The 24,029-nt window shown below is 43.4% G+C and overlaps 1 protein-coding gene across 1 annotated transcript; it reads right to left on the bottom strand.

Moving 5' to 3' along the window:
- Window positions 1–770: 770 nt before the first annotated feature.
- NTMT2 (N-terminal Xaa-Pro-Lys N-methyltransferase 2) lies at window positions 771–21,652 on the bottom strand. The gene is made up of 4 exons (XM_054286207.1): window positions 21,499–21,652; window positions 12,356–12,531; window positions 4,350–4,599; window positions 771–1,045 (listed from the first exon to the last, which is right to left on the bottom strand). Exons 1-4 carry the CDS (start codon window positions 21,650–21,652, stop codon window positions 771–773), a joined length of 855 nt encoding a protein of 284 aa, XP_054142182.1.
- Window positions 21,653–24,029: the final 2,377 nt, after the last annotated feature.

The following is a 24,029-nucleotide window of genomic DNA, read 5'->3' on the forward strand; positions in this document are numbered from 1 at the left end:
AAATGGAAAATTAACCAGGTTGTTTTATTGTCCAAATTGACAGAAATGAAAAAAAAAAAAAAAAAAACCAAAAAAACCCCAAAACCCAAGCAAACAAACAAAAACTCCAACCCCCCCCCCAAACCCAACAAAACCTCCCAAATAACCAAAAAACCCCAAAACAACAACAACAAAAAAAAGAAAAACCCACAAAAAATCCCACAAAAAACCCAAAACTGCATGGCTGATGCCAACAAAAAGATAAAGCTTTTTTTATATTCTTGGTTTAAATATTTTAAAGTACAGGTAGAGAGTACAGCCAAAATTTCGGTGAAGTTTTCCAGAATTTACTTGAATTTCCTGCTTTAGTGACCTGACAGACCCTTCCTAAATTCCAAGAAGACTTAAGTGTCATAGTAAAAACCAGGCTTGTTAACACCTCATAGACAACACCCCAAAATTATTAACTACAACAGAAATTTCAGACCTAATTTTTTTCTGTTGGATGAGTTTTGTATAGTGTTGACTCATTAACGGAACAGAGGTCTGACAAGGAGGTCAGGAAAGCTTTTAAAAATGGAAAGAATGGTGGAGCAGGTAGGATTTAGGAGCAGAACGATGGAGCAGGTAGGATTTAGGAGCAGACTGTTCCTGGGAGAAGCTTTGTGGCTCTCTCCTGACCCTTTAGAAGCTGCTGCCCTGGAGCAGTGCATGGGTAGGAGGATCCCAGGAGGTGCTTTTCTCCTTCCCAGTTCATCCATAGCCCAAGTCCCTGGAGTGTCCCAGGGCAGTCAGGAGTGGCCAGGGCCCTTCTGCATGGCCAGCATCCAGACAGGGACACACTGCTCAGGGAAGCCCTCCTGCCTCTCCTCCCTGAGGATGGTGAGTCCGCTCATTTCGATGAGGCTGTGCAAGATGTTGAGGTCGCGGATGACGCTGCTGTCCAGGCAGTCCAGGGTGCAGCCCTCCCTGGCCACATTGTCCTTCAGAATGATCACCCCGTTGTCCTTCAAGCCACCCTGGCAGCGGATGAGGAACTCCAGGAGGTCTTTGTCTGTCAGATATCCTGTGGGTGAAAAGATGGTGTTTTAGGTTGGAAATGGGGGTGTGTGTTCTGTTCCTGAGAGCTCCACACTCTTGAAAAACGGCAGCAGGATGTGCTTGCTGATCTGACCGATCCCAGAGCCACAGTCCAGGGCAGGGCTGGTGCCAGCTTTCCCCACCCCCTGGGGGATACAAGAAAATAATTGGAAATCTGAAAAACACCTCCTGAAAAGAAATTACAGCAACTGTGTGTCTTAGGTTCAAAGATTTAGCTGGAATGTGTGTTCTATCCCCATCTGTCAGATGTGGGGCAGTTCTCTTCTGTTCTTTGGACAGTTTTCTTTATCTCTGCTACAGCCAATCCTCCCTCCAGTAGATCGCTTCTGTTCATGAGCCATTAATTATTAATTATTAATTAACTTCTGTCCATGGCCAGTGAGTGTCCCTGCATGGCTGATCAAATCCCATCATCCCATGGGGAGATGCTCCGTCCAGGGGAGGAGCCAAGCATTCCTGCCTGGATACAATCTGAGCTTTGGGACACCCCAGCAGCCTTTGCCCCCTGCATTGCCAGAGGAGCAGCTTTCTGCTGCCCTGCATGGCCAGAGGGAGCCCAGGCCCATCTGCAGCAGCCCTGGAGCTGCAGAGGAAAACTCCCCCCTTGTGCAGGATCCCTGCTGCAGCAGAGCCACAGCTGGCACTGCAGGAGGGCTGAGCCCCCATGGGATGGGGCTGGGACACCACCCTGGCACACAGGGGGCCAGGGCATGGTCTGACTCTGACAGTGGTTTGTTTTCTTTTTTTGTACTGTTGCATTTGTATTTTTAATTTTCCTAGTCAATAACTGTTATTCCTGCTCCCATATCTTTGCCTGAGAGCCCCCCTTAATTTCAAAATTACAATAATTTAGAGGGAAGGGGATTGCATTATCAATTTCAAGGGAGGCTCCTGCCTTCATTAGCAGACACCTGGCTTTTCAAACCAAGACAGATCAAAAACAGATCGCTATTAACCATTCAGATATGTCAGAAGGGTGCCTTGATCCGAGTCTCCATGGCCTGTTTATTGCAGGAAATTATTATTCTAGTCCTGCCAGATTTAACTAGGAAATCTTGGGCAAATCAACGAGATCAACAAATACAAACTCCAATCAATATTTGGGATCCATAGTGGTGGCAGCAACAGATGTGGACAGAAGCCACTGAGGAGAGTGGAGAAAATAGTGGGTGCTGAAGGCTTCTTTAATCTGGTGGTTTAAGTTATGATAAGAATCAGTGGCAGGAGGCTGGAGCCAAACAAATTGATATAGGGAATAAGTGACAACTGTTTAACAGTGTAAGCAATTACCCATTGGAAACTACCACCAGAAGTGGGGTTTACCACCTCTTGAAGTCCTCAAACCAAGTGTGGTTGAATCTTTCAAGATACATTTTAATTGAACACAAACTACTGGCTTAGCAAGGGGGTAAAGGAATGAATAGAGCAGCTTGGGATATAGAGTAGGTCAGACTAGATAATCTCAGTCCTCTCTGTTTTTTACTGCTAAAAATCTCTGTAACTTTGTGTAGCACTGTATCCCTCCATCAAAAAGAGTTCTGGATCAAAAATCCAGCAAAGAATGCAGTGTCAATTCCACAACACCAAATAAGCTCCCCATGTTACTCCAAACCCCATGGGATTTTTTGCAGATATGTATATATTATAAAATAGTGCTTTTTTTCCAGTGTTATTGAGATTCTGTTTCTTATCCTTCCTTCTCAAAGAACAGGAGTTCTGTGGAGAACAGTGGTGCAGAGCTCAGAGAAGAGCAAAATGAGAACTCTCACATATGAAACATGAATAAACAAGGACAGGTGATCAGAAACTGAATGAAAAACTAGGTAAAAATAATCACCTGTATTTTCTAGTAAAACTATTTCATTTTCTTGATGGAAGACTTAAACTTTTATAAATGGAAGCTGTCATTTCAAAACCACATTTTGACATAGAATGCCAAGTTTCTTTAACCACTCCTAACAAAACAAAACAAAATAAAAAAGTAAAAAGCCCCAAACCCTAAAGCTGAATACCTTTCAAGTTGAAGGAAAATGATAATTTCTATATGGAATGTAAGCTTGCACTTTTATTTTTTATACAAAATGACTGCTGGGGTTCACATGGTTATGCATGCATAAGACAAATCAAGATTTCATTGGCAAGATTCATTGAAGCTTTTGAACACCTAATTTGGAACTTATATTTCTCTTTACTTGGCTTTTGTTGTAGTTTGCTAAGAAAATGAGATCTTAGAAGTGTTTCTCTCTAGCAGACAGTCCTGCCCTTGCTCCATCAAATGAATTTGCTGGCATATTTGAGTGAAATTCAAGATAGGAGTAGAAGTTTGATTAATGATTAAGATGTCTCCATACTTCCTTGACATTAATGGAGAAAGAAGATTCAGCTCTGTGTCTGTGCTAGGAATATGATATGCTCCCTTAGTTAGGAGCCACATATCTGACCAGCTCAGCCTTAGATAGGTCTAAGCTCATTCCTCCTCATTTTTACTTGGATTTACTCAAAAGGTGAGGCAGGAGCTACATTTACTGCAATGACTCATTATTAAAGAAAAGCTAAAATACAAAGGAAAATTATGCTGCTGTAAAGGAATTTGTTGAGATCTCCTCTTGAATAATTCCTTCTGAAGCTGCACCCTGGACACTTCAGTTCACAGATTAAGAGAAAATCTTCTTTCCACTGTACAGATTTTTTTTTTTTTTTTTTTGTAAGGTACACAGCCCTCATTTTCTGGTTGCTCTAAATGCTGCAGAAGAAGAAGCAGATGTTTCTTACAGGAGAGGATACTGTGGGACATAGCAAAGGGAACCTATGTCTGATAAACATCAGACCAGGTCATAAGACCTGATCTGATTTACAGGTATTGGTGATTCCAATTCCACTATGGCTTTTTGATTCCTGATTGTTTCCTGAAATATCTCCAAGCCTGGATAGTCAGCAGCTTCAGAAACCACTGTTCACAAGTGTGTGAGAGATACAGCTGTGTGTATCTCTCTGCACCTAAGAAAGAACATTTCTGCACTAGAAAATCCATATTTAGGGCCTCACCCTCAGCTGCCCCTTTGCATGCAGGCTGCTCTCCAGGATCTGGCACGTTTCTCCAATACATGGCCTGAAAAAACCAAATAGATTTGTACCCAGTGTGCACTTGGGGAACTCTCAGAAGTCTCTTGTGGTGTTTTAGGAAGTAGCCCCAAAGATCTGAGAACCTCCTTGGAGCAGAGGCTGCCTGTTCTGTGAGGTGTCAGGCCAGAGGATCACGCAGAACTAACCTGAAACCCACTGAATCCAGATGACGTCGTATCTTCGTGGGGCAGGTGTGAATTCCTGGAGGCTTTTGCAGTAATACATCTCTACTCTGTCCTCCTTGCCCTGCAGGTAGTTTGGGACCTCAGCCAGGAAATTCTCCATCATGTCCACCAGCTCCACACTCTTGAAAACGGGCAGCAGGACGTGCTTGCTGATCCGACCTATCCCAGAGCCACAGTCCAGGGCACGGCTGGTGCCAGCTTTCCCCACCCCCTGGGGGATACAAGAAAATAATTGGAAATCTGAAAAATACCACCTGAAAAGAAATCACAGCAACTGTGTGTCCTAGGTTCAAAGATTTAGCTGGGGTGTGTGTTCTATTTGCCATCTGTCAGAGGTGGGGCAGTTCTCTGCTGTTCATGGGGCAGTTTTCTTTATCTCTGCCACAGCCAATCCTCCCTCCAGGAGATTTCTTCTGTCCATGTGCCATTAATTATTAATTAACTTCTGTCCATGGCCAGTGAGTGTCCCTGCATGGCTGATCAAATCCCATCATCCCATGGGGAGATGCTCCGTCCAGGGGAGGAGCCAAGCATTCCTGCCTGGATCCAATCTGAGCTTTGGGACACCCCAGCAGCCTTTGCCCCCTGCATTCCCAGAGGAGCAGCTTTCTGCTGCCCTGCATTGCCAGAGGGAGCCCAGCCACATCTGCAGCAGCCCTGGAGCTGCAGAGGAAAACTCCCCCCTTGTGCAGGATCCCTGCTGCAGCAGAGCCACAGCTGGCACTGCAGGAGGGCTGAGCCCCCATGGGATGGGGCTGGGACACCACCCTGGCACACAGGGGGCCAGGGCATGGTCTGACTCTGACAGTGGTTTGTTTTCTTTTTTTGTACTGTTGCATTTGTATTTTTAATTTTCCTAGTCAATAACTGTTATTCCTGCTCCCATATCTTTGCCTGAGAGCCCCCCTTAATTTCAAAATTACAATAATTTAGAGGGAAGGGGATTGCATTATCAATTTCAAGGGAGGCTCCTGCCTTCATTAGCAGACACCTGGCTTTTCAAACCAAGACACCATGTTACCCACTATGTGTCCAGCCAGCCTGATGTCTTTCCTTATCTTTGCAGGGCTGTTGGGAGATTGATAAGAATCAGCACAGATTTGGGTACCTCTGTCTGAGCTGAGCTGGGCTCTCACACTCCTGGGCTGCTGCTGCTGGGACTTCTCACTGCATTTACTGCTGTACAGGAAGTTTTTTCTTGGTGTAAGAAGAGACAGAGTCTTTCACAAGCTCTTGGCTTTCTCAGAAGATCCACTACTCTCTGTAAAGTCCTTGCAACTTCAAATGTTCACACCTCACAGGGAGCTATGTGGCTAGATAAGCCTCATTCTGTGCCCTGTCAAGGCCAATAAAAATGGAAGCATAGACCAAATACTGCATGCAAGCATTAACTTCTGCAGCACAGAACTCCTGAGGTGCCCATGGGCCTTTCTACAGATACACAGAATCCCTGGGATCAAAGTGCAGTCCTCAAAATAAACGGTGTTTGAACAAAGATCTCAGAGTAGTAGGTAACTTACGACAACTTGAGAAGTTTAGGCTGGAGCATATACAGAATTTCTCTTTTAGGCATAGAGACAAGAAGGATGATTGACTAGGTTTTGCTTAACTGTTCCTTCTTTCTTCATAAATGTCATCTTTGGACAGAGATCAGACATGCAAAAATGTGGCACAAAGGCTGTGACTATGAGAAAATAATGAAGCGCTGTAAAAGAGGCTTTATGATGAAAGCTGTATTTCACCCCTAAAGCTTCCATTCTAGCTATAAAACAGCTCTTAAGAGCCTGCTGCTGTTCTGTAAAACAGAAATTCTGAGCCTACACATGCACTGACTGTGGGATAGGAGCTGCCCTGGCCAAAGCTATCTGTTAAGCAAACATATTAAAAGCAAATGTAAACACCTTTTCCCTGTCCTCTGGAACTGAGTGTTGAAGTGAAAGCCGTGGGCCAAAGTCCCTGCTGCAACTTCACTGCACTCAAAGGCAACAAGCCCAGGAAGAGTTTTGCTTTTCCTGCTTATTGGGAGAACACCCCCTGTGTAATGAACCCAGCATAAATCATGGAACTCACACTTTTTTGGCCTGGCTTCAGTGGGTAATTCAGTAGATTATTAAGGTCAAAGGACAGCACTGTCAATGACATGACTATGAATAGCCCAGGCCAGCATCTGATTACACGCAGTAATTGTAGAAAGAGCACACAAGGGCTCTCACCAGTCTCCAGGGCTGCTGCTCCCAATTTGTATGCCCAGGAAGATTAATCTCCTGATGTGTGCACGAGTCCATAGACCTTCAACCCTACTGGGCTCGGGAGACTACCTGTTTGTAGTTAGCCAGAAAATGGGAGCCATTCCTCATCCACAGGCTGCGCCGGGAACATATCCCACAGCTCTTTTATTCCAAAGGAAATTTATGAGTGCCCAATTTAGCTTCAGAGAACAATTTTGGGGTGTATATGTGTCCTAAAGGACAGTGATTCTGAATAATGGGAAGCAAGTAGTCAGAGGAGCAGTCAGTCTCAAATTTTGAAGCCTGTTCTGGCTTATGGTTTCCGATGATACTTCAGGTTTTGGAAGCTCCTGCACATGGCTTTTACTGAGGACCAGACTAAGAGGTAGCAAGGAGTTTAGGAAAGGAGAAGGAACTGTGTCTTGGATCTTTACAAGGTGGATTTCCATTTTGTTGGCTGGCAGGTACACACAGGTCTGCACTGATGAGATTAACTAAAAATCTTTGAGAAAGCTGCTGAGAAAACTGGGATGATTTACCAAAACCACCAACAGAATTAGACAAAAAAAGCCAGGTAATTCCTTCAACATTTGTGCTTCACAGAATCTACAGTCATAGTAGGGTCTCAAAAACGGGAATTCATCACACAAAACAGGGAATTCATCGCACAAAACAGGGAATTCATCACTCAAAACAGGGAATTCATCTCCCGTGACACGTCACAGCAAGGACCTCTGATGACACATCTCCGTGTGCCATTGAGAAGAAGAAAAGGGAACGGTCATGGGAGATGAAGTTGGATCCCACACTTTGCTGAAAAGGAGTGAGAGCTCCCAGCAGTCAGTTGAGAAGCCCTGTGAAACACCACGGCTCCATTTGTAATGAAAATGTTGACATAATTCCATGTTCAGCTAATATATTTTCAGTTTGGAAGTGCTTAGGGCTTTGACAGAGTATTAACATTTTCTTTGGAAGGCAAACATTTTCCCAAAAGTCTAATTGAGTTGAAAATCAGATTCCTTATTCAAAAAAATGGTATAAGTGAAAACTGTAAGCCAGAACAGGCTTCAAAATTTGAGACTGACTGCTCCTCTGACTACTTGCTTCCCATTACTCAGAATCGCTGTCCTTTAGGACACATATACACCCCAAAATTGTTCTCTAAAGCTATATTGGGCACTCATAAATTTCCTTTGGAATAAAAGAGCTGTGGGATATGTTCCCAGTGCTGCTTCAGGTTTTGGAAGAGCAGAAAGGCAGTGAAGCTATGTATGACAAAAAAAGGAATCAGAGTTCAAGGAAAAGATGAAAATCCCAGTGGTTTTCCTTCTAAATAAACAAAGAAGAGCATGTTTTCAACATCTCTTCTATCCCCCTGATCAAACTGGAGAAAAATCACTTTTCAAGAATTTTTCACTCAGCAAGTCACCAATCACGCAGGTGAGTTGGGGGCAAGAGAGGCAGAAAGCGTTGAGGGCAGAGAGGGAGCCATAAAGTCAATATAATCTCCATCTGTAATATTTTACACACCTACAGCTCACAACCGACGCCGAATTAATGCTTCCTTTGTTTTCTTTATTTCCTTTTTTTACTCCCTGCCTCCGGATCAGGCACTTGGGAACACGGTGGCTGTGTGGACGTGGAGGCTGCCATAAATATGCAGGGCTGTAGCTGTGCTGATAACCCCGTACCTGAGACAGCCCGGAGCTTGTCTGCAGAGCCCTGCTGGCTCAGGCCATGTTGCTCTTGGTTTGAGTTCTGCCCACACACACATAAAACCTCTTAACTCCAGCACAGTGGCACTTTCAACCCCTCGCTCGACTCGCCCGCGGAGCTGAAATATCAGTGAATAAAATATCAGTGAATAAAATATCAGTGAAGCCCTCAGCCCCTTCCTGTAATTCCTTCCATGTGCCCAAGGCAAGATGAATTCTTTTCTCCAAAGAAATCTGTAGCTCAGCTTACAGTGGTGCTAAGGATCATGCTAAGAAATGCCATACCTGAAGGAATGCAACATCAGTCAGGGAAGGGAAATGTCACTGTGTGGCATTTCCACGCCAGCCAAACTAACTCAGGATGGGTAATTTGAGTGGAACCGGGCAAGTGTTTGTTCAGGGAGCACCGGTTTTGCCAGAATGGAGAGTTTTAAATGAATAAAACTCTATGTGAAACTGGTATTTCAAATCTAGAGAATAGTTTTTAGCCAAAAAAACCATGGGAAAGAATGCTGAAAATGTCAATGTACTTTTTTTTTTTTTTCTTCATAACTTTCCAGGAAAAAAGAAACCAAACTTGTCAACTTTCATTTCTAAAGAGCATTTTTTATTTTGGAACTGACTTGCGCTCTTGAAAACAAAGGGGAAATTTTTTCAGAGGGTGAAACAATAAAAGTATTGTTCAGTTCATCCGAAACAAATTTTCCTATTTCCCAATTTTGTTAGACTTCTCTTAAAAGAGATGTTTGCTTCACCTTTTTAGTGTGAAGCATATTGGTTTTTTCCTATCTTGATCACCTTATGGGTTAAAAAAATATTCATAGAGCCATAAACTCGGTAAGACAGGTCATTAGTGTTATTGTCACTGCTACAGAAAGCCACTAAATATCTGTATCTGGTTGAGCAGGATTCAAATTTCAGTAGTAAGAAAGAAAAATAAACCATAAGTAACATAATCAATTGGCTACATTTCAACAGACAACAGGCTTTAACAAACTGAATCAGAATAAGCAAACGGTGCAGACTCCTTTCTGTTGCTTTTTTATTTTTTTCTTCTTTGATCTTGGCCATTCAGAGTATCCTTTCTATCCCTGGCTAATTATAGGAGTGGGAATTTTGCTCTGGTGTATTTTGTATCTGTCATCACAGCTGATGCATTGGGTATGATTCCCCTTTGGCATGTGAAGCTCTGTCACAGACTGTACTTCTTTCCTTTTTGGGTCTTGGAGAGGTGACACAAACCTGCTGCAGGAAGCTGCATCTGTGTGATGTCTAGGAAGGGAGAAGTCTTCCCCTGAGCACACATTTCTGCACCACTTTAATGCCACAAATGTCCTTAAAACAAGACTTAAATAAAATTTAAGGAATGTGCCTTGACTGTGTTTCATTTTCCTTCTGAAAATGCTGTTTTCAAAAATGTCATGTGTCACTGTCATATTTTCTGAAAAATACCTTCGCCAGGATTTTTTCCTGGGAAGCTGAAAAGCCTCAGAGAAAAAGGAAAACAATAATTATCTGATTTGCTTCTCCTGTGTTTTGCTGCTTTGGAATGTGGTTGGAGATTGTTTATCCAAGACGTGAATTGTTTCTACTTATTCACCAAACACGGTCAGGCTGTGTCAGACTCTGGAAGGAGTCACAGATTTTTCATTAGTATCTTGTTAAATCTTCTGTCTCTATTCTTTAGTATAGTCTTAGTATAGCATTAATATAACATAATATAATATAATATAATATAATATAATATAATATAATATAATGTAATGTAATGTAATGTAATGTAATATAATATAATATAATATAATATAATATAATATAATAATAAATTAGCCTTCTAAGAACATGGAGGCACATTCATCATTTCCTTCCTGCCACAGGGGACCCCAAAAATACCACAGTCATGCAGAAATGTTACCATCAGCTTCAGCTCCTCAGTGAACCTCCTTTGTATTTTCTCACTTTGTGTTTGTTGACAGTGTGACACAGGGAGGCTCTGAGAAGCCTTTTTTGCCTCAGCATTAGTACAAATGATTGTTGATGCAGAAAAATGCAGCTATTCACTTGTGTTTTGCTGGCTCAGAGCCCCAAAAGTCTTCCTCTATCAGATACAGCAAATTTTGCCATCACTTGCCCTTCACAGCTCTGCATGATTTCCATCTGTTATCAAGCCACACTCATTTCACTCATTTTCCACCCCAATCCATTTAAACTGTGCCCTTTTTTTTCCCATATACAACATCTAATTAACCTATTGAGCTTTCTTCCCACAGTGGATCATTAAGGCTAAGAAAAGGTCATCTGGCTACCCCAAATTTGTACATTTGAGCAGAAAATTAAAGATCTATGGCAGCATTATATAGAACTAGTCATTTTGTCAGCAGGAGAACATCACAAATTTGTTTGTGGATTCCTTAACGTCTAATACTGTTGTTGTGCTGCTTTAGTGGGCTCCTTCCCTGGGAAAAGGGAAGGGCAGTCAGGAAACCACCAGGCCACACTTCTAAAGGTTTTCAGATTTCTAAAGACAGTTTTAGGACTCAACAGGATTTTCAGAAACCTAGGGACCCAAGTGATACTGCTCTTAAAATCCCACTTGGCATCTCCTTGCAACCCAGGCCAAAGCAGACCTTTCAAGACTTTCCAGTCCTTTAGCAATGGACCTGAAAAGGTGTTCAGTGACACTGGAATGTTTAAGGAAAAATATTTTGCCTAATGTGTAGCCTCCTCTATATAATGTGTAGGAGAAGGTGGGTTTTGTTGCAGCATTCTCAGAAATATCTATAAATAGGCAAACCAGAAACTAGGCATTTAGTCTCAGCTAGTTTCCCAACTGGACTGCAAGAATTTGCACAGACAAATCTGCCACTGAAGCCAACAAGGATTTTATCATGAAAGGTCCTGGTTCTACACTCAGAATTAATCTCTCACTCAAATCCCGGTAAAAGAACTCCTCAGTGCATCTTGGGAGCATTAGAAAAGGATGTAAAACAGGTAAAAATTATGTAGGACCAGGCAAAATGTGTATTTATTGTATTTGCTGGGAATACCCTGACAAAGGCAGGAATGATGAATCTGACTCCATGTTCTCAGAAGGTCAATTAATTATTTTATTATAATATATTATATTAAATTATACTATACTATACTAAAGAATACCGAAAAGATACTAAATGCTAAAAAGATAATAATAATAAAATCTTGTGATTCTTTCCAGAGTCCTGACACAGCTTGACCCTGATAAGCCAATGAGTGAAAACAACTCACAGCAGAATCCAATGAAACAATCTCCAAACACATTCCACACATGAGCAAAACAGAAGAAAAACAAATGAAATAAAAATTGTTTTCCTTTTCTCTGAGGCTTCTCACCTTCCCAGGAGAAAAATCCTGGGTGAAGGGATTTTTCCAGAGAATGTGAATGCCACATGAATTCATGCTGATGAATGACCTGGCAGAACACATGACTAGACCCAAGGACAGTGGTGACTGCAAATCAAACATGACACACAATGCCATTTAAATCAGGTGTACCTGGGCACCGTGCAGGTCATTTTTGACACATCACCACTGTCACTTCATATTTTCTGAAAAATCCCTTCACCCAGAATTTTTCTCCTGGGAAGCTGAGAAGCCTCAGAGAAAAGGAAAACAATTCTTATCTCATTTGCTTCTCCTGTGTTGTGCTCATGTGGAATGTGTTTGGAGATTGTTTACCCACAGGTCATTGTTTCATTGGTTTTTGGTGTGAGTGTTTTCACTCATTGGCCAATTGAGGCCAAGCTGTGTCAAGACTCTGGAAAGAGTCACAAGTTTTTATTATTATTATCTTTTTAGCATTTAGTATCTTTTCTGTATACTTTAGTATAGTTCAGTATAGCATTCTTAAATATAATATAGTATCATAAAATAATAAATTAGCCTTCTGAGAACATGGAGTCAGATTCATCATTCCTTCCTCCATCTGGGGGCAACCTAAACACAATCCACCACTGCTCCTTGCAGAAGATGAGATGAAATGACTTACCCCAACAAACTTCCTGAGGAATTCCCGGGAGGATTCCACGTCAGTGTTGGAGAGCTCGATGTAGTCCCCCATCATTCCCTCCTCCGTGGCGGGTACCTCCCGGTAGAAGTGCTTGGCCCTGGCGTAGAACTGCATCTCCCCGTTGATCACTTGGCTTGTCAGGGCGTAAAGCTTCACTGCAAGCAGTGAAAATCACCATTGTAAATCTCCATTTTATTGCTAGTGACAGGTATTTCTGCCTGAGCTGATCGCCCCATGTGGTGGTGGAGCAGCAGGCCCAAGGCCTACAGACCGAATCCTGACCCGAGCCCACAGGAGCCATGAGGGAGCTGACAGCTCTTTGTGGGAACAGAGCTCTGCAGCAGTGAAAAACAACTTGTTTTTCCTCAGAAGGAACTCTAAGACTATGGAAATCAACCTGCTTTCCCTGAGAAAGAACTCTAGGACTGTGATGAACACTAGCCACGTGTATAAATTGGTTTTACACTAGATATAGAAATGAAAGTTATCTCTCACAAACAACCCTTCCTCCAGGAACACACCAGGAGTTTGAGTGACCAGTCAATACAGGGTAACAACTTGTGACCAACTGGGGATAGACGGGATGTTCTTAAAAACTCTAAAAAAGAGTTTAATAAAATAAACTGGGTTGGATCCTTTCTTTTTGCACTGTAAAATGTGTCCTGCATCCTTCTTTATGGAGCGCCACAGCGACACTCCAGAGGCACAATGATGAATGTTGGATTTTACCCTTTTCTGACCCAGAGATGGGGCAACTGAGAGACGTTTTAAAAACTTTTATTCCATTTTCAATCTCATGAGAAGGGTGAGACAATACAGATGTTATAATTCACGCTATCACAATGAGAAGCCAATTATTTCTTAATTACAATACACTAGAAGTGTTTCTTGGCCTATCAGCTTTTGCTACACCATGCTGTAAATGCCTTAGAGCCAATCATCTAAAATTACCCCTCGTGGGTCCTACTACAATGCATCTTTCATAGTTCTATTTCTCCAAAGTATCCAGTCTTATTTACAAAACCATCCTTTGAAACTTGTTTCTAGTTCCATTTCTCTCTCAGCAATGTCTTGTCCTATTCCCTGGCATTTCTAAGTCAGCATTTCTTTTCTCAAGGTTTACATACAGATGCACACTATGTGAGCCTTCTGTCAGGGTTTGAGAATTTTCTCAAATCCATTTCCCACAGATGAAGACCTATAAACTTAAGTTGAGCCTTCAAAACACCAAATCCATTTCTAAAGCAACAGTGGAAGGAAAGGTGTGGGATTGAATCCTACAAGGCCTTGCAGAGATCCAGCCCTCCTCATGAAAATTTGCTGCTTTCCAGGTTCAGAAGTCATTTCAGTCATCACACTGTGTTTTCATGTCAGTGAAAAAACACTTCAGGTTTGAAGTGAACACACATGCCAAGGACATCAAGTGGTCTGATTTTTCCTGGAAAAGCTGTGGGCAGCATTTACTACTGTGCAGGGTCATCATTTCTGCTCTCACTGACCTAACTGCTGTGCAGATTTCCAGAAATGCTTTCCAGCTATTGACAGCTGCACAGGGAGTGCCCCAGGAAGAGAGGGGATGAATGAGGCACTTGCTCTGGTTTATTTTTAGTGATACTGTATGGTCTGTGGCAGTGCAAGTAAGCTGAACCAAGGAGCAGATGGTAGTCTCAGACCTAAATGAGTACACAGGGGGGACACAATTTAGAAGACACAGTCCTAAATTTTCATCTGGCACAGGTCAAGGAGCAAGGTAATCAGTGGGTGATATACTGAAAGGTTCCTGTGTGCCAGAGGCTTGGAGGTTTCCTCCCATGGCTTGGCTACATTGCTGGTAATATACAGCAATCAATATTTTGAAGCTGTTATATTAAAATCTGTGAGTTTTGCTGGATAAAGTGCTATTTTGCCCTGTTCTTTAAAAACTGAAGTTAATTTTCCACAGCCTGGGTTTTTCTGTACTGGATGTGCATCAGCATATCAAAAGCATGGATTCAAAGCTCAGAAGTTTGGATTGAGGCAGGCTGTGAGTTTTGCTTGCAAATCATCACCTCTGTTTGTCTCGTGTGTGCACACAACTGCCCAGGCATTCCCCTGTGTGTGTGACAGACCCTCCACCAAAACCACAACTCCAACACAGTGAAAAGCAAGCAACGAGGAGGGACAGAGTCACACTGGGATGAAGCCTTTGCAAGCACCACCTTGCAGTGTGAGACCAGCTCTGCTGCAGCTTCCCATTGCTCCTAGAGAACTGGAAATGCTCCAGCAGCAAACACCTTCTGAGCTCATGGCAGGAGAGAGAGGGAGAGCTCCCTGCCAGCTGCACAGAAGGACCAAGCAGCAGTTCTTTGTCCCTGCATCTTCAAACTTCCATGGGAGCGCTGCCAGCTCCTGTGGAAGGGGCTGAATAGGCTTGTGCAGGCCAGGGAACAGGAATTATGCCCTCCACACAGAGGAGGAGAGCAAGGCCAGAGGCCCTGAATATAAGCCTGGAATGTGTTTAATTGAGGGCAAGCAAGCTCAGCGGGGAATGATAAGTGTGTGCCTGCCCATCCCCAGCAGGAGGGTGACATTTTGGAGGCAAATGAAGGGGGGACAAAGGAAGTAGGATAGGGAATAATTACCACCAAGGACCACTCAGAACAGAATAGTGCTATTGGGTTACATATAAGCAGCATGCCCAGCATATCCCTCATCCAACAAAAGCAGCATTACCAGCCCCTCTTGTCATCACCTGCTTAAGTCAACTGCTGAACGGATACTATTAAAGCTTTAATCCATTACACATTTATGTTATGCCTGAGAAATTTATACCACAAGAAGCACTGAGCCCAGCAAGGGTCAAACCTGGGAGTTTTACACACTCCACTGATTATATTCATATACTCAGAAGAAACCATTTAGCTGAAGAAATTAATATGAAGGAGGCAGCAGCCAATCCCCAGAACAACTTGGCCAGGGTGGCTCCCAGAGCCTGGGAAAAAGAATCCATCCATGGCTGGGATTTTCCCAGTAAGGAATCTCTGTCCTTATCCAGAAGTGGCACCATCTTGTCTTCTCTGTGTCTGCTTTTGCTCTGTTTCAGAGGTCAGCCTGTCTGCTGAACAGAACTGGGTCCCTATATGTTGGCTTTGTGAGATTTTCCATATAAGATGAGATTTTCCACATAACAACCCAGTGATGATTCCAGGGGTTGTTCCATGGACCTGTCAAGGGACAGTGATTTATCCCATTTTGCTGGATTGAAAGGAAGGACATTTACAGGCTGTCTGCACACCAGGACAGCATGAACAACAAATATTCAGAGTCCTTCTACTCAAAACATGAGCCTGACCTGCGGCAACACATGGGGACGATATGGTGTTCAGGATATCAGATCTGGACTGTCTGCTCTCACATTTCTCACTCAGAACCAGTATCAGGCTTGCAGAATTCCTGCCAGGACTTGCATGCACACGCCAGCTGACTGCAGCTCCTCCTGGGCCATCTGGGGCCCCAGAGCCCTGCCCTACGTGCTGGTATCTGAAACCAGCTCTGGGTGAGCATCCACAGGGGCTTCTCCACACATCAAACTGTGCAAAGATTGTTATTAAAATTATTATTACGCATGTCTCCCACCCCAGGGCATGCAAGGACACAGGACAGTGCAAAGAGGGGCACTGTACCCCAGATTTTCTCCTGTGGACCCACAGCCTCACTTGTACAGTGTGATATCCACAGAGGTGATTTGCACCTCTCGCTCCTTCAGTGCTGCTCCTCCCTCTCAGGAATTTGCAGCGCTGCCAACTCTCCCAATGCACAGCCCAGTTTTCCAGACACAGCCAATCAACCTCACCTCTGATGTGCCTTGCAGCTGTGCCTGGCATGCAGGCTCCAGCAGCACCACAGGGAGGAGGAGGAGGTTTGCCAGCTTGCAGGAATCTGCCCCAAAAGAGAAGCGCCACAAGTCCTTGGTGGCTGTCAGGGCTGCAGCCATGCCTCTCCCTCATCACAGGGCCTGCCTAGCCAGAGGCATCTCCCTTTCCATGACCCGTGTGGGACTGCCTCATGCATCAGGAAATTAAATACTTGTGAGGCCTGCTATGGGTACACAGGCTGCCTTCAACAAATTCCATAAAGTAGGGCATGAGCAGGATAGAACAACACAGGCTGCAACTTCCTCAGACATCAGGGCAGGCAGCTGGCTAACATATGAGGTTCTCACTGTTAAGGCAGGTAACTTGTAAGATTTAAAGTCAGAAATGTGTTTCCAGTAAAGAAGAAATGTTTTCATGGCACACTTGTCCCTCAGCTGAATCTGCTGGCAAGTTCCCAAGGGAAGATGGTTGAAGCAAACCCACTGCTCAGGCAGGCTGAGGGCACCAAGTGGCTCCCTAAAGGTCACTCCAGTCATGAGACATCAATAATTTTCAGTCACTGCAAACACAGTCTGGAGGCAGAGTGGTGATCTACAGCTGAATGCCAGCCAATGTGGACTAGACAGACACCATCCACCTGAGCCTTTTGCCCTGCAAAGTTCAAAACATTACCTCTCATATTTTCTTATGGATCAGTTAAAAATGTTGTTTTCCAGTGCATTTGGTCTAAATCTCTAAAGGAATGGACCACTTAACACATAAGACCCAGTGCAATCCCAACCTGCAGCATGCTGACTTACAGTTCTTGACTTCAACTAAATTTCCCTGGCAGAAGTAAATGTTGCAAGTAATTTTTTTTGAAGTTTTTATTTGTGAACATTATTTTGTGGCTCCAATTGCTTTCTGCAAGATACTGAACTAATTCCAGTTTGGCTGAGTGCTCCCTTTTAAATGCAACATCTGCTTTGTGCATCAGTTGAAAAAGAGTTATCTGTGTGCATGGAAGAATCTACCTCTCTGCTGTGGTCTGAGTACCATGTAAATTCTGCTTTATGGAGGATGAACATCCTGCCACCCCCAAAGCAGGTTTTACTTTTAGCCACATGCCTCACATGCAGGAATATTTGTCTCCAGGAGTGGCTCTTCTCAGTTTTCCCCTGCAGATCTCAGCCCACTGGCACCCAGTCCCACAGCCCGTGCAAATACGTGCATCATTTCCAGCATCTGAGTAGCTCCAATAAAGTCCACTGGGCTTAAGGGCTCTCACACACATTTAAGTACATTGTTGGATCAGGGCCTGAAGTTACTCATGTCTTTTATTTATAAATGTTAGCCTGGTCTGTAAAAGTGACGTGTTTCTCTTAAGAGGCTGTGATACCAGATATGCTCAGCTCCTAAGTAAACATGCCCAGAAGAGCTCCACCACTGAGCCCAGCAATGGAGTGGGGGGAGAATGGAGTTAGCAGGGTTTGGAGGAAGCTTTGGACCGTGCTGACCCTGGGCAGCACTGCAGGATTCAGTGTGAGGCTTGGTTTCAGTGTTGTTACTCATAAATCGGGTTGAGCACATGCTAAACTTCCCTGCTAGGTCACAGTGTTCCTCTAGTCCTTTACACAGAGATTCTGGCTCCAGTCTCGAAGCCTGAGAAGCTCAGCTCATTTCTGCTCAGGTCCACTTTGAACAGAGCTGGAAACTGTCATGATGCAGAGATGTTCAGACCTGCCACATTCTGTCCTCTCCATCATAGAGAGCACTGGATCACAGGACAGTCCAAGTTGAAAGAGACTTAAGGAAGTCTCTGGTCCAAACTGCTGCTCAAAGCAGGGACAGACATGATGCCAGATGAGGCTCAACAAGGTTTAGAGAGCCTCCAGTGATGGAGAATTGTACAACTTCCCTGAGCAACCTGTTCCAATGCCTGACTGTCCTCACATAAAAATATTTTTTTCCTTATAGCCAGTTTGGACTACTTTTGATTCATGGCCACCAGCCCTTGCCTTCATGCTGCACACAACTGTGCAGATCTTAGCTCCATCTTATTCATGACCTTCCTGTAGGTACTAGCAGGATGATATATTTTGTCTCTCTTCTGGCTGAACATGCCCCATTCCCTTTGTCTGTCTTCTCCAGTTCCCTCACCACGAGAGTCTTCCAACTCATTCCATGCCATTTCCTGCTCTGGCAGCTCAAGGCTCTTTTGCTACAGAAAAGGTGATCATTCCTTCTCCCACCTAGCCATGCTTCTGTTAATTCATCCTGGATTCTGTTGGCTGCCAGGACATTGAGCTGCTGCCTACCAAAGCCCCACCAGGAGGGCACTCCCTGGCCAGTCCATGGTGTTGCTGCCCAGGGCTTTTCCTATCCAGGTACATGACGTGGCTTTTGGGTTGGAATTTCAGTGGGTTCGAATGGCACTAGGTTGCTGCTGTCTCTTTCCTCCAGCCTGTTTAGGTGCCTCTGGATGGCAGTCCTGACTTAGAGCTTGTGGGCAGGTCCTGGCAGTTGGCTGCAATCTCTGGATGTGAGGATAAAACAGTCCTTCACCTCCTCCAGGTTACTGATGAGGATGGCAGGGGGTTGAAACCAGATGAACTTCAAGGTCCCTTCCAGCCCAAACCATTCCATGGTTCTAAACAGGACAGGTCCCGGTACAGACCCTCGTAGGATTCCACTGAGTTCAAGATTTGACCCCAACTCTCTGAGCCAATCACCTGAACATTTTTTACTTGCCTGACTGTCCCCTTATCCAGACCCTGCCATCATAGCAGGATGGGAATTTCCCTGGATGTGTACTCACAGCACACGAACCACTCCACCTGTGTGGGGGTCCCAGTTGTGGGTTTCTCTGGGGCTGGATTGAAGGCATTTGAGATAGTATTTCATGTTCAGACTCAAGTGTTTATTATTTCTTATCAGTAAAACAGTCTCACTACTGTGAGTTGGGCAGGTTTTCATTAGAAGGCACAAAATGGCCAACAATCTCTTGTTCCAAGGTCTCCTAAGACTAAACTATCCAATTAAGAACTGACACCTGGATTATTTTCCGTTTTAACCCAATAACTGATCCCAAAGAGCCCACAATGCAGACTTTTCTGCCCAATTACAAAATGCCACCCAAACCCATGAAGAAGAAGGAAGAAGAAGCATGAAGAAGAAATTCAGGACGACACCCTGTGCCCTCCATCTTGCTTCTATCCATAGCATTCTAAAAATCCCAAACCCTAAATTTCTCACCCAGTGATACACCTACACTACTCTCCATAATCTGTTTCACACTTTTGTGGATTCCAGTCTGTGTTGAAATCTAGGAAACTTTCTCCATGAATGAGGGTCAAAGTCAGTGCTCCCTGGGCATCAGGGCACCCCAGAGCAGACACAGAAATATTCCCAGTGGTGCCCTGGCTTTCCACACACCTGTCCTCATGCCCACTTTTACTTCAGGGCAATAACCAGGGAGTCAGACACATGGTGCAAATTCACCTGAAGGCTGGGCTCACAGAGCATCTTCCATGGAGTCAAAGTAACTTGGATAGACTGGCAATAAGCTTGTAAAATCATTAGTTAAGTTTTAATGAGCCAGGTTATGAAAAGCCTGGCAGAGAGGACCTTTGGTCTGATAGGAACATTTTCCATAGCCTGTTGGCCAGGAATGGAAATTCAATAAAGTTCAGACAAGAAATAAGTATAGTTTTATGAGGGAAGCAATTAGGCCTGGAAACAGCTGAGTGGTGCCTGATGGGTTCTCAGACATTTGAAACACTTAAACCAAGGTATTTCTGTGTTCATAAATAAATTCTGTGTTCTGTGACCCAGAAAAGTTACAAGCACGATGCCAGAATTTTTACACTCAATTCTAAGTTAGATGCTCACAGTGATACCTTCTAACCTTAAAATGATGCAGTGGTACTTACACTAACAGCTAAAACTGTAGAAAATCCTGCTCAGTTCCTAATACGTTGTGTTTATTTTCAAAACAAATGAAAGAATAACATTTACATCAACTTCATGAGATTCCATCAACCTGTAATTGATTTTCCTTCCTTTCCATCTTTCCTCCTTTTCCATTGTTCACAGCTACCTACCACTAGGGATAGGAGTATTTATCTTCCATGTTTCATTTTAAATAGCTGCAGATATTGCTGCATTAAAAATACTACAATAATAAATATACTATATAAGTATATTTATTAATAAATATAGTATATTATATATAATAATAATACTAAATTGCACATTGTAAATACTAAGATAACATGGAAATGTTTTTTCTCTTTACAGGATTAATGAATTCTACCCTCTTGAGCAGAGTTATCACTGGGATCTGTACAGTTCACACAAATAGGTAAGATATTCCTTTTGCCTAAATGGATCATTCAATTAGAAAGGAACCCCCAAGAATTCACTTAAACAGATTGCACAGGTGCATCCATCCCATCTTAAAAGTCCTACAGGTCTGACATTGAGTGTAGGCTGAACAATTCTGCTTAAAACAGAACATGCTAAAGTAATACAGACTCAAGTAAAATCTACTTTTTAGTTTTATTCTCACAGGGAAATTTTGTTTCTTATTTAGGGTCAAATTTGAATAAGAAATGAACGTTCATTTTCTACATCTTAAAAAAAAAAAAAAAAAGACAAAAAGCCCACCAAACCCTCTTGGCATTCTGTACCAGAGGCTGTCATTGAAATTTGTCTATAAACAAATTTTTGGAAGCATTTTTCTCCCAGAGAGCAAACAGTAGGTTAGACAATCTGTTGCAGAGATCTGTGTAACAAAGACTCTTGAAAAAAATTTAAATCACCATCTTTCAAGCACTTGTCCAAATCAATCCAAACACCAGAGCTAAGGACACCCAGAATGACAACAAAACAGGTATGAGGCACAAGAAGGAACCACCTGCCAGTTCTGCTAGATTTGCATTTGTCCTTCCAAGCTCCAAACAGGTCAAAGCACGTTTTACTGAAATGATGGCAAAAATAGGGAGGGTCAGCCAGAAACCAAACTTCTCCCTCACTCTTGCAAGCCTTTCCCTCTCCCTCCTCTAAAAATCTGTGGAGTATTTAGGTGAAACAACAGACTGCCGGATTGGAGGGAGTTGGGACACACAGTTCCAAACTCCTTAGTGAGCGCTGCTGTCTTTTGAGCTGGGTTTCTCAAAACTACTCCTCCTCCTCCTCCTCAGTGCCAGTAAGGTGTTTGCCCTCCACCTTCTGACACAATCCATCCTTCCAGAGCACACACGGACACTCCTGCCCACAGCTACTCACCCAGGGGGAGCTTTTCCAGCAGGTAGAGGTAGCACTTGAAGAAGTCGTTCTGGATCGCCTTGTGCAGCACAAAGGACATGCTGTGCCGACAGAGCTCCTCGTCTGTCTTGTGCCAGCGAGACTTAAAGGCCAAATGTGCTGCTTTATAGGCCATGATGAAGGTTTTTTTCTGGGAGAATGGGCTGCTGTTGTGGCTGGTGCTCTCTGGAGGAGCTGTCCTTCCACGGGGGCAGAGGCAGAGTCATTTAAATTGTGGCAGTGTGCTGTCATTCTATATCGGGGTGTGTGCCAGGGGGCGGAGGCGGGTGAGAGGCGGGTGAGAAATGCTGGCTCTTGGCACTGGCTCACACTTATCCCTGGAGTGCTGCCCTCTGAAGCAAGCAGGTGCTGGAAGTGGGAAAAAAAAAAAAAATCCACCAGGAAATTGCTCAGCCAATGTTAAAGTGTATCCACTCCAAAAAAGAGTGGCTTTAATTCAATTGTTCTTTTATTAATCTATTCAGCTTTCACTCCAAAAGAACTCAGATATTATCCAGAATCTCGCTCTTACATCTTGCAAGGTGATTTTGTTTGTGTCTCTCCCTCACTATTGGTTTTTCAGTGCAGGGCACTCAAGAGGAAGGCCAGAAGACAGAACATGGATTTATCTCTACACAAACTGTGAGTCTTAATAAACGGTGATCCCAGCAAGCAAAGGTTTCCCCTTTTCAAGCTCTGTTTGTTCCAGGAGTCTGCAGTATCAGTACTCTGCACTGCAGAAACACAGTTGTGGGAATCTAAAAAATTAGAGGGTTTTGGGAAAGCTGCAAAAGGCAAGCCCCAGAGGCAGTAGAACTGTGATTAGACCTAAGCAGCAGCCATGAGATTGGTCAGCAGGAAAATTATTTAAACTGTAGAAAAGCAAGGACAAATAGAACAATGGTCTGTGTTTTAACGCTTGGCTAGAATAACTCTCTAAGCTACAGAAAAGTTTATCTAGTGAGATATTAGGAAGTTTGAAGCTTAATAATGGAGCTCTGTGCATTGTGTTTTAAGGCTTACAAGCAGGTATTGTATTCAAAATAAGCAAGCATTGTTTAACCAAAGGTACCTGTGCTTATAGTGCTTGGATAGAACTACTGTCAATGTGCTTTGGCTTTGTGTGATTGGTCAAAAAACTTTTAAAGTAAGTTGTAACATTAAATTCTTGGTCTGCTGCCTGAGATGTGATCTGGTGGCATCTTCCCATTGTCATAACCATGGAATGAGGCTGATGCTGGAAAATCAAACAGCTCAAGGCACGTTCCACAGCAGTTCCCCTCCCATTTGTGATTTGTACACAGACTCTGGCCGACGTCAACAATCAGGAAATTGAATGTTCCCAATACAAATGGGCTCCCCTACATCCCCAGCAGCACTGCAACCTCCTGACAAATATCTGACCAAGTTTTTAAGAACAGGACAAAGGTGACCCAGCCATCACCAAGCAAGATAAATCTTATTTGGAAAAATAGACTCGATTTTCTTTTAAGCAGTATCAGTTCCCTAGTCCAGCTCACAGCTGATATGTGGCAGTTTGACTAGAAGTGTGCAATATCACAGGGTGGAAAACTTAGAGTTTAAAGTTTTAGAATACAGTAATATATATAAAGCAAGATGGAGGTTTTAGGGTGGAGGCTGCTCCTTCTTCTTTACCTTCTTCTCCATGGGTCTGGGTGGTTTTGTGTAATTGGATAAAAAAGTCCCCATTGCAGGCCATGGGTGGTTGGTTATTGGGTTAAAAGTAAAAATAATTCAGGTGTCATTTCTTAATTGGACAGTTTGTCCTTAAAAGGCCTTGTAAAGAGACAGATGGGGCTCCATTTTTAGTGTGTTAGAGTGAAGAGCTGTAGAGCTCAGGGTTTGTGAGACTGTAACAGAGATAAGAACTAATAAACACCTGAGTCCCAACAAGAAATACCATCTACATGCATTTAATCCCAACCCTGCAAAAAGAAGCAAAGAATCCACACCAGGAGATGCCACAACAGCCAAAGGTAATCCTGGATTCACTCAGCAAAGTGATATTTCCTCTTGTCAGACACCATAAACCCCATAAGAATTGTTGGCCACAGTGGCACCCACACTTGTCTTTCCATGGTACAGTTCTCACCCAATACAAACATGTCAGAAATAACAGTTCTGAAAAATAACAGGGTTAGTTTTTCAGGGTGAATGTTGGTTATAACTCTTTTAGATAAATTAATGATGGGTTTGACTCACAGCAGTCCTGCCCTACACAAAAAGAGTGAAGATCTCCAGAAGGCTGCATAAACACTACTTTTATTTACTTATTATTTTACCTGCATGTGATCAAATCCCTGTTGCAGCTCTGTCATCTGTGAGTTGCTGTGGACACACCATTGCTCCTCAGATCCTAGTGCAGATAACCAAGTGAATCTCAAGAGCACTGAGCCTTTTAAAGCACTTCCTACTGCTGTCAAAGCTTAGATCAAACAGATTTGTGCCCAGAACTGTGTGATAAAGAGCACATAAACAGCAGGGTTGGGTTT

Source organism: Melozone crissalis, unplaced genomic scaffold, assembly GCF_028551555.1.
Source record: "Melozone crissalis strain CALT ecotype California unplaced genomic scaffold, PUWL_Pcris_2 ptg000045l_1, whole genome shotgun sequence".
NCBI classification, from domain to species: domain Eukaryota; kingdom Metazoa; phylum Chordata; class Aves; order Passeriformes; family Passerellidae; genus Melozone; species Melozone crissalis.

Bases quoted from the DNA above. Each gene is read 5' to 3' on its own strand.
- NTMT2 (XM_054286207.1), bottom strand. From the start codon at position 21,652: ATGGCCTATAAAGCAGCACATTTGGCCTTTAAGTCTCGCTGGCACAAG. The intron at 12,532-21,498 runs GTGAGTAGCTGT...CACTGCTTGCAG, and splicing joins GCTGGAAAAGCTCCCCCTGG to TGAAGCTTTACGCCCTGACA. The intron at 4,600-12,355 runs GTAAGTCATTTC...TGTATCCCCCAG, and splicing joins TCCTCAGGAAGTTTGTTGGG to GGGGTGGGGAAAGCTGGCAC.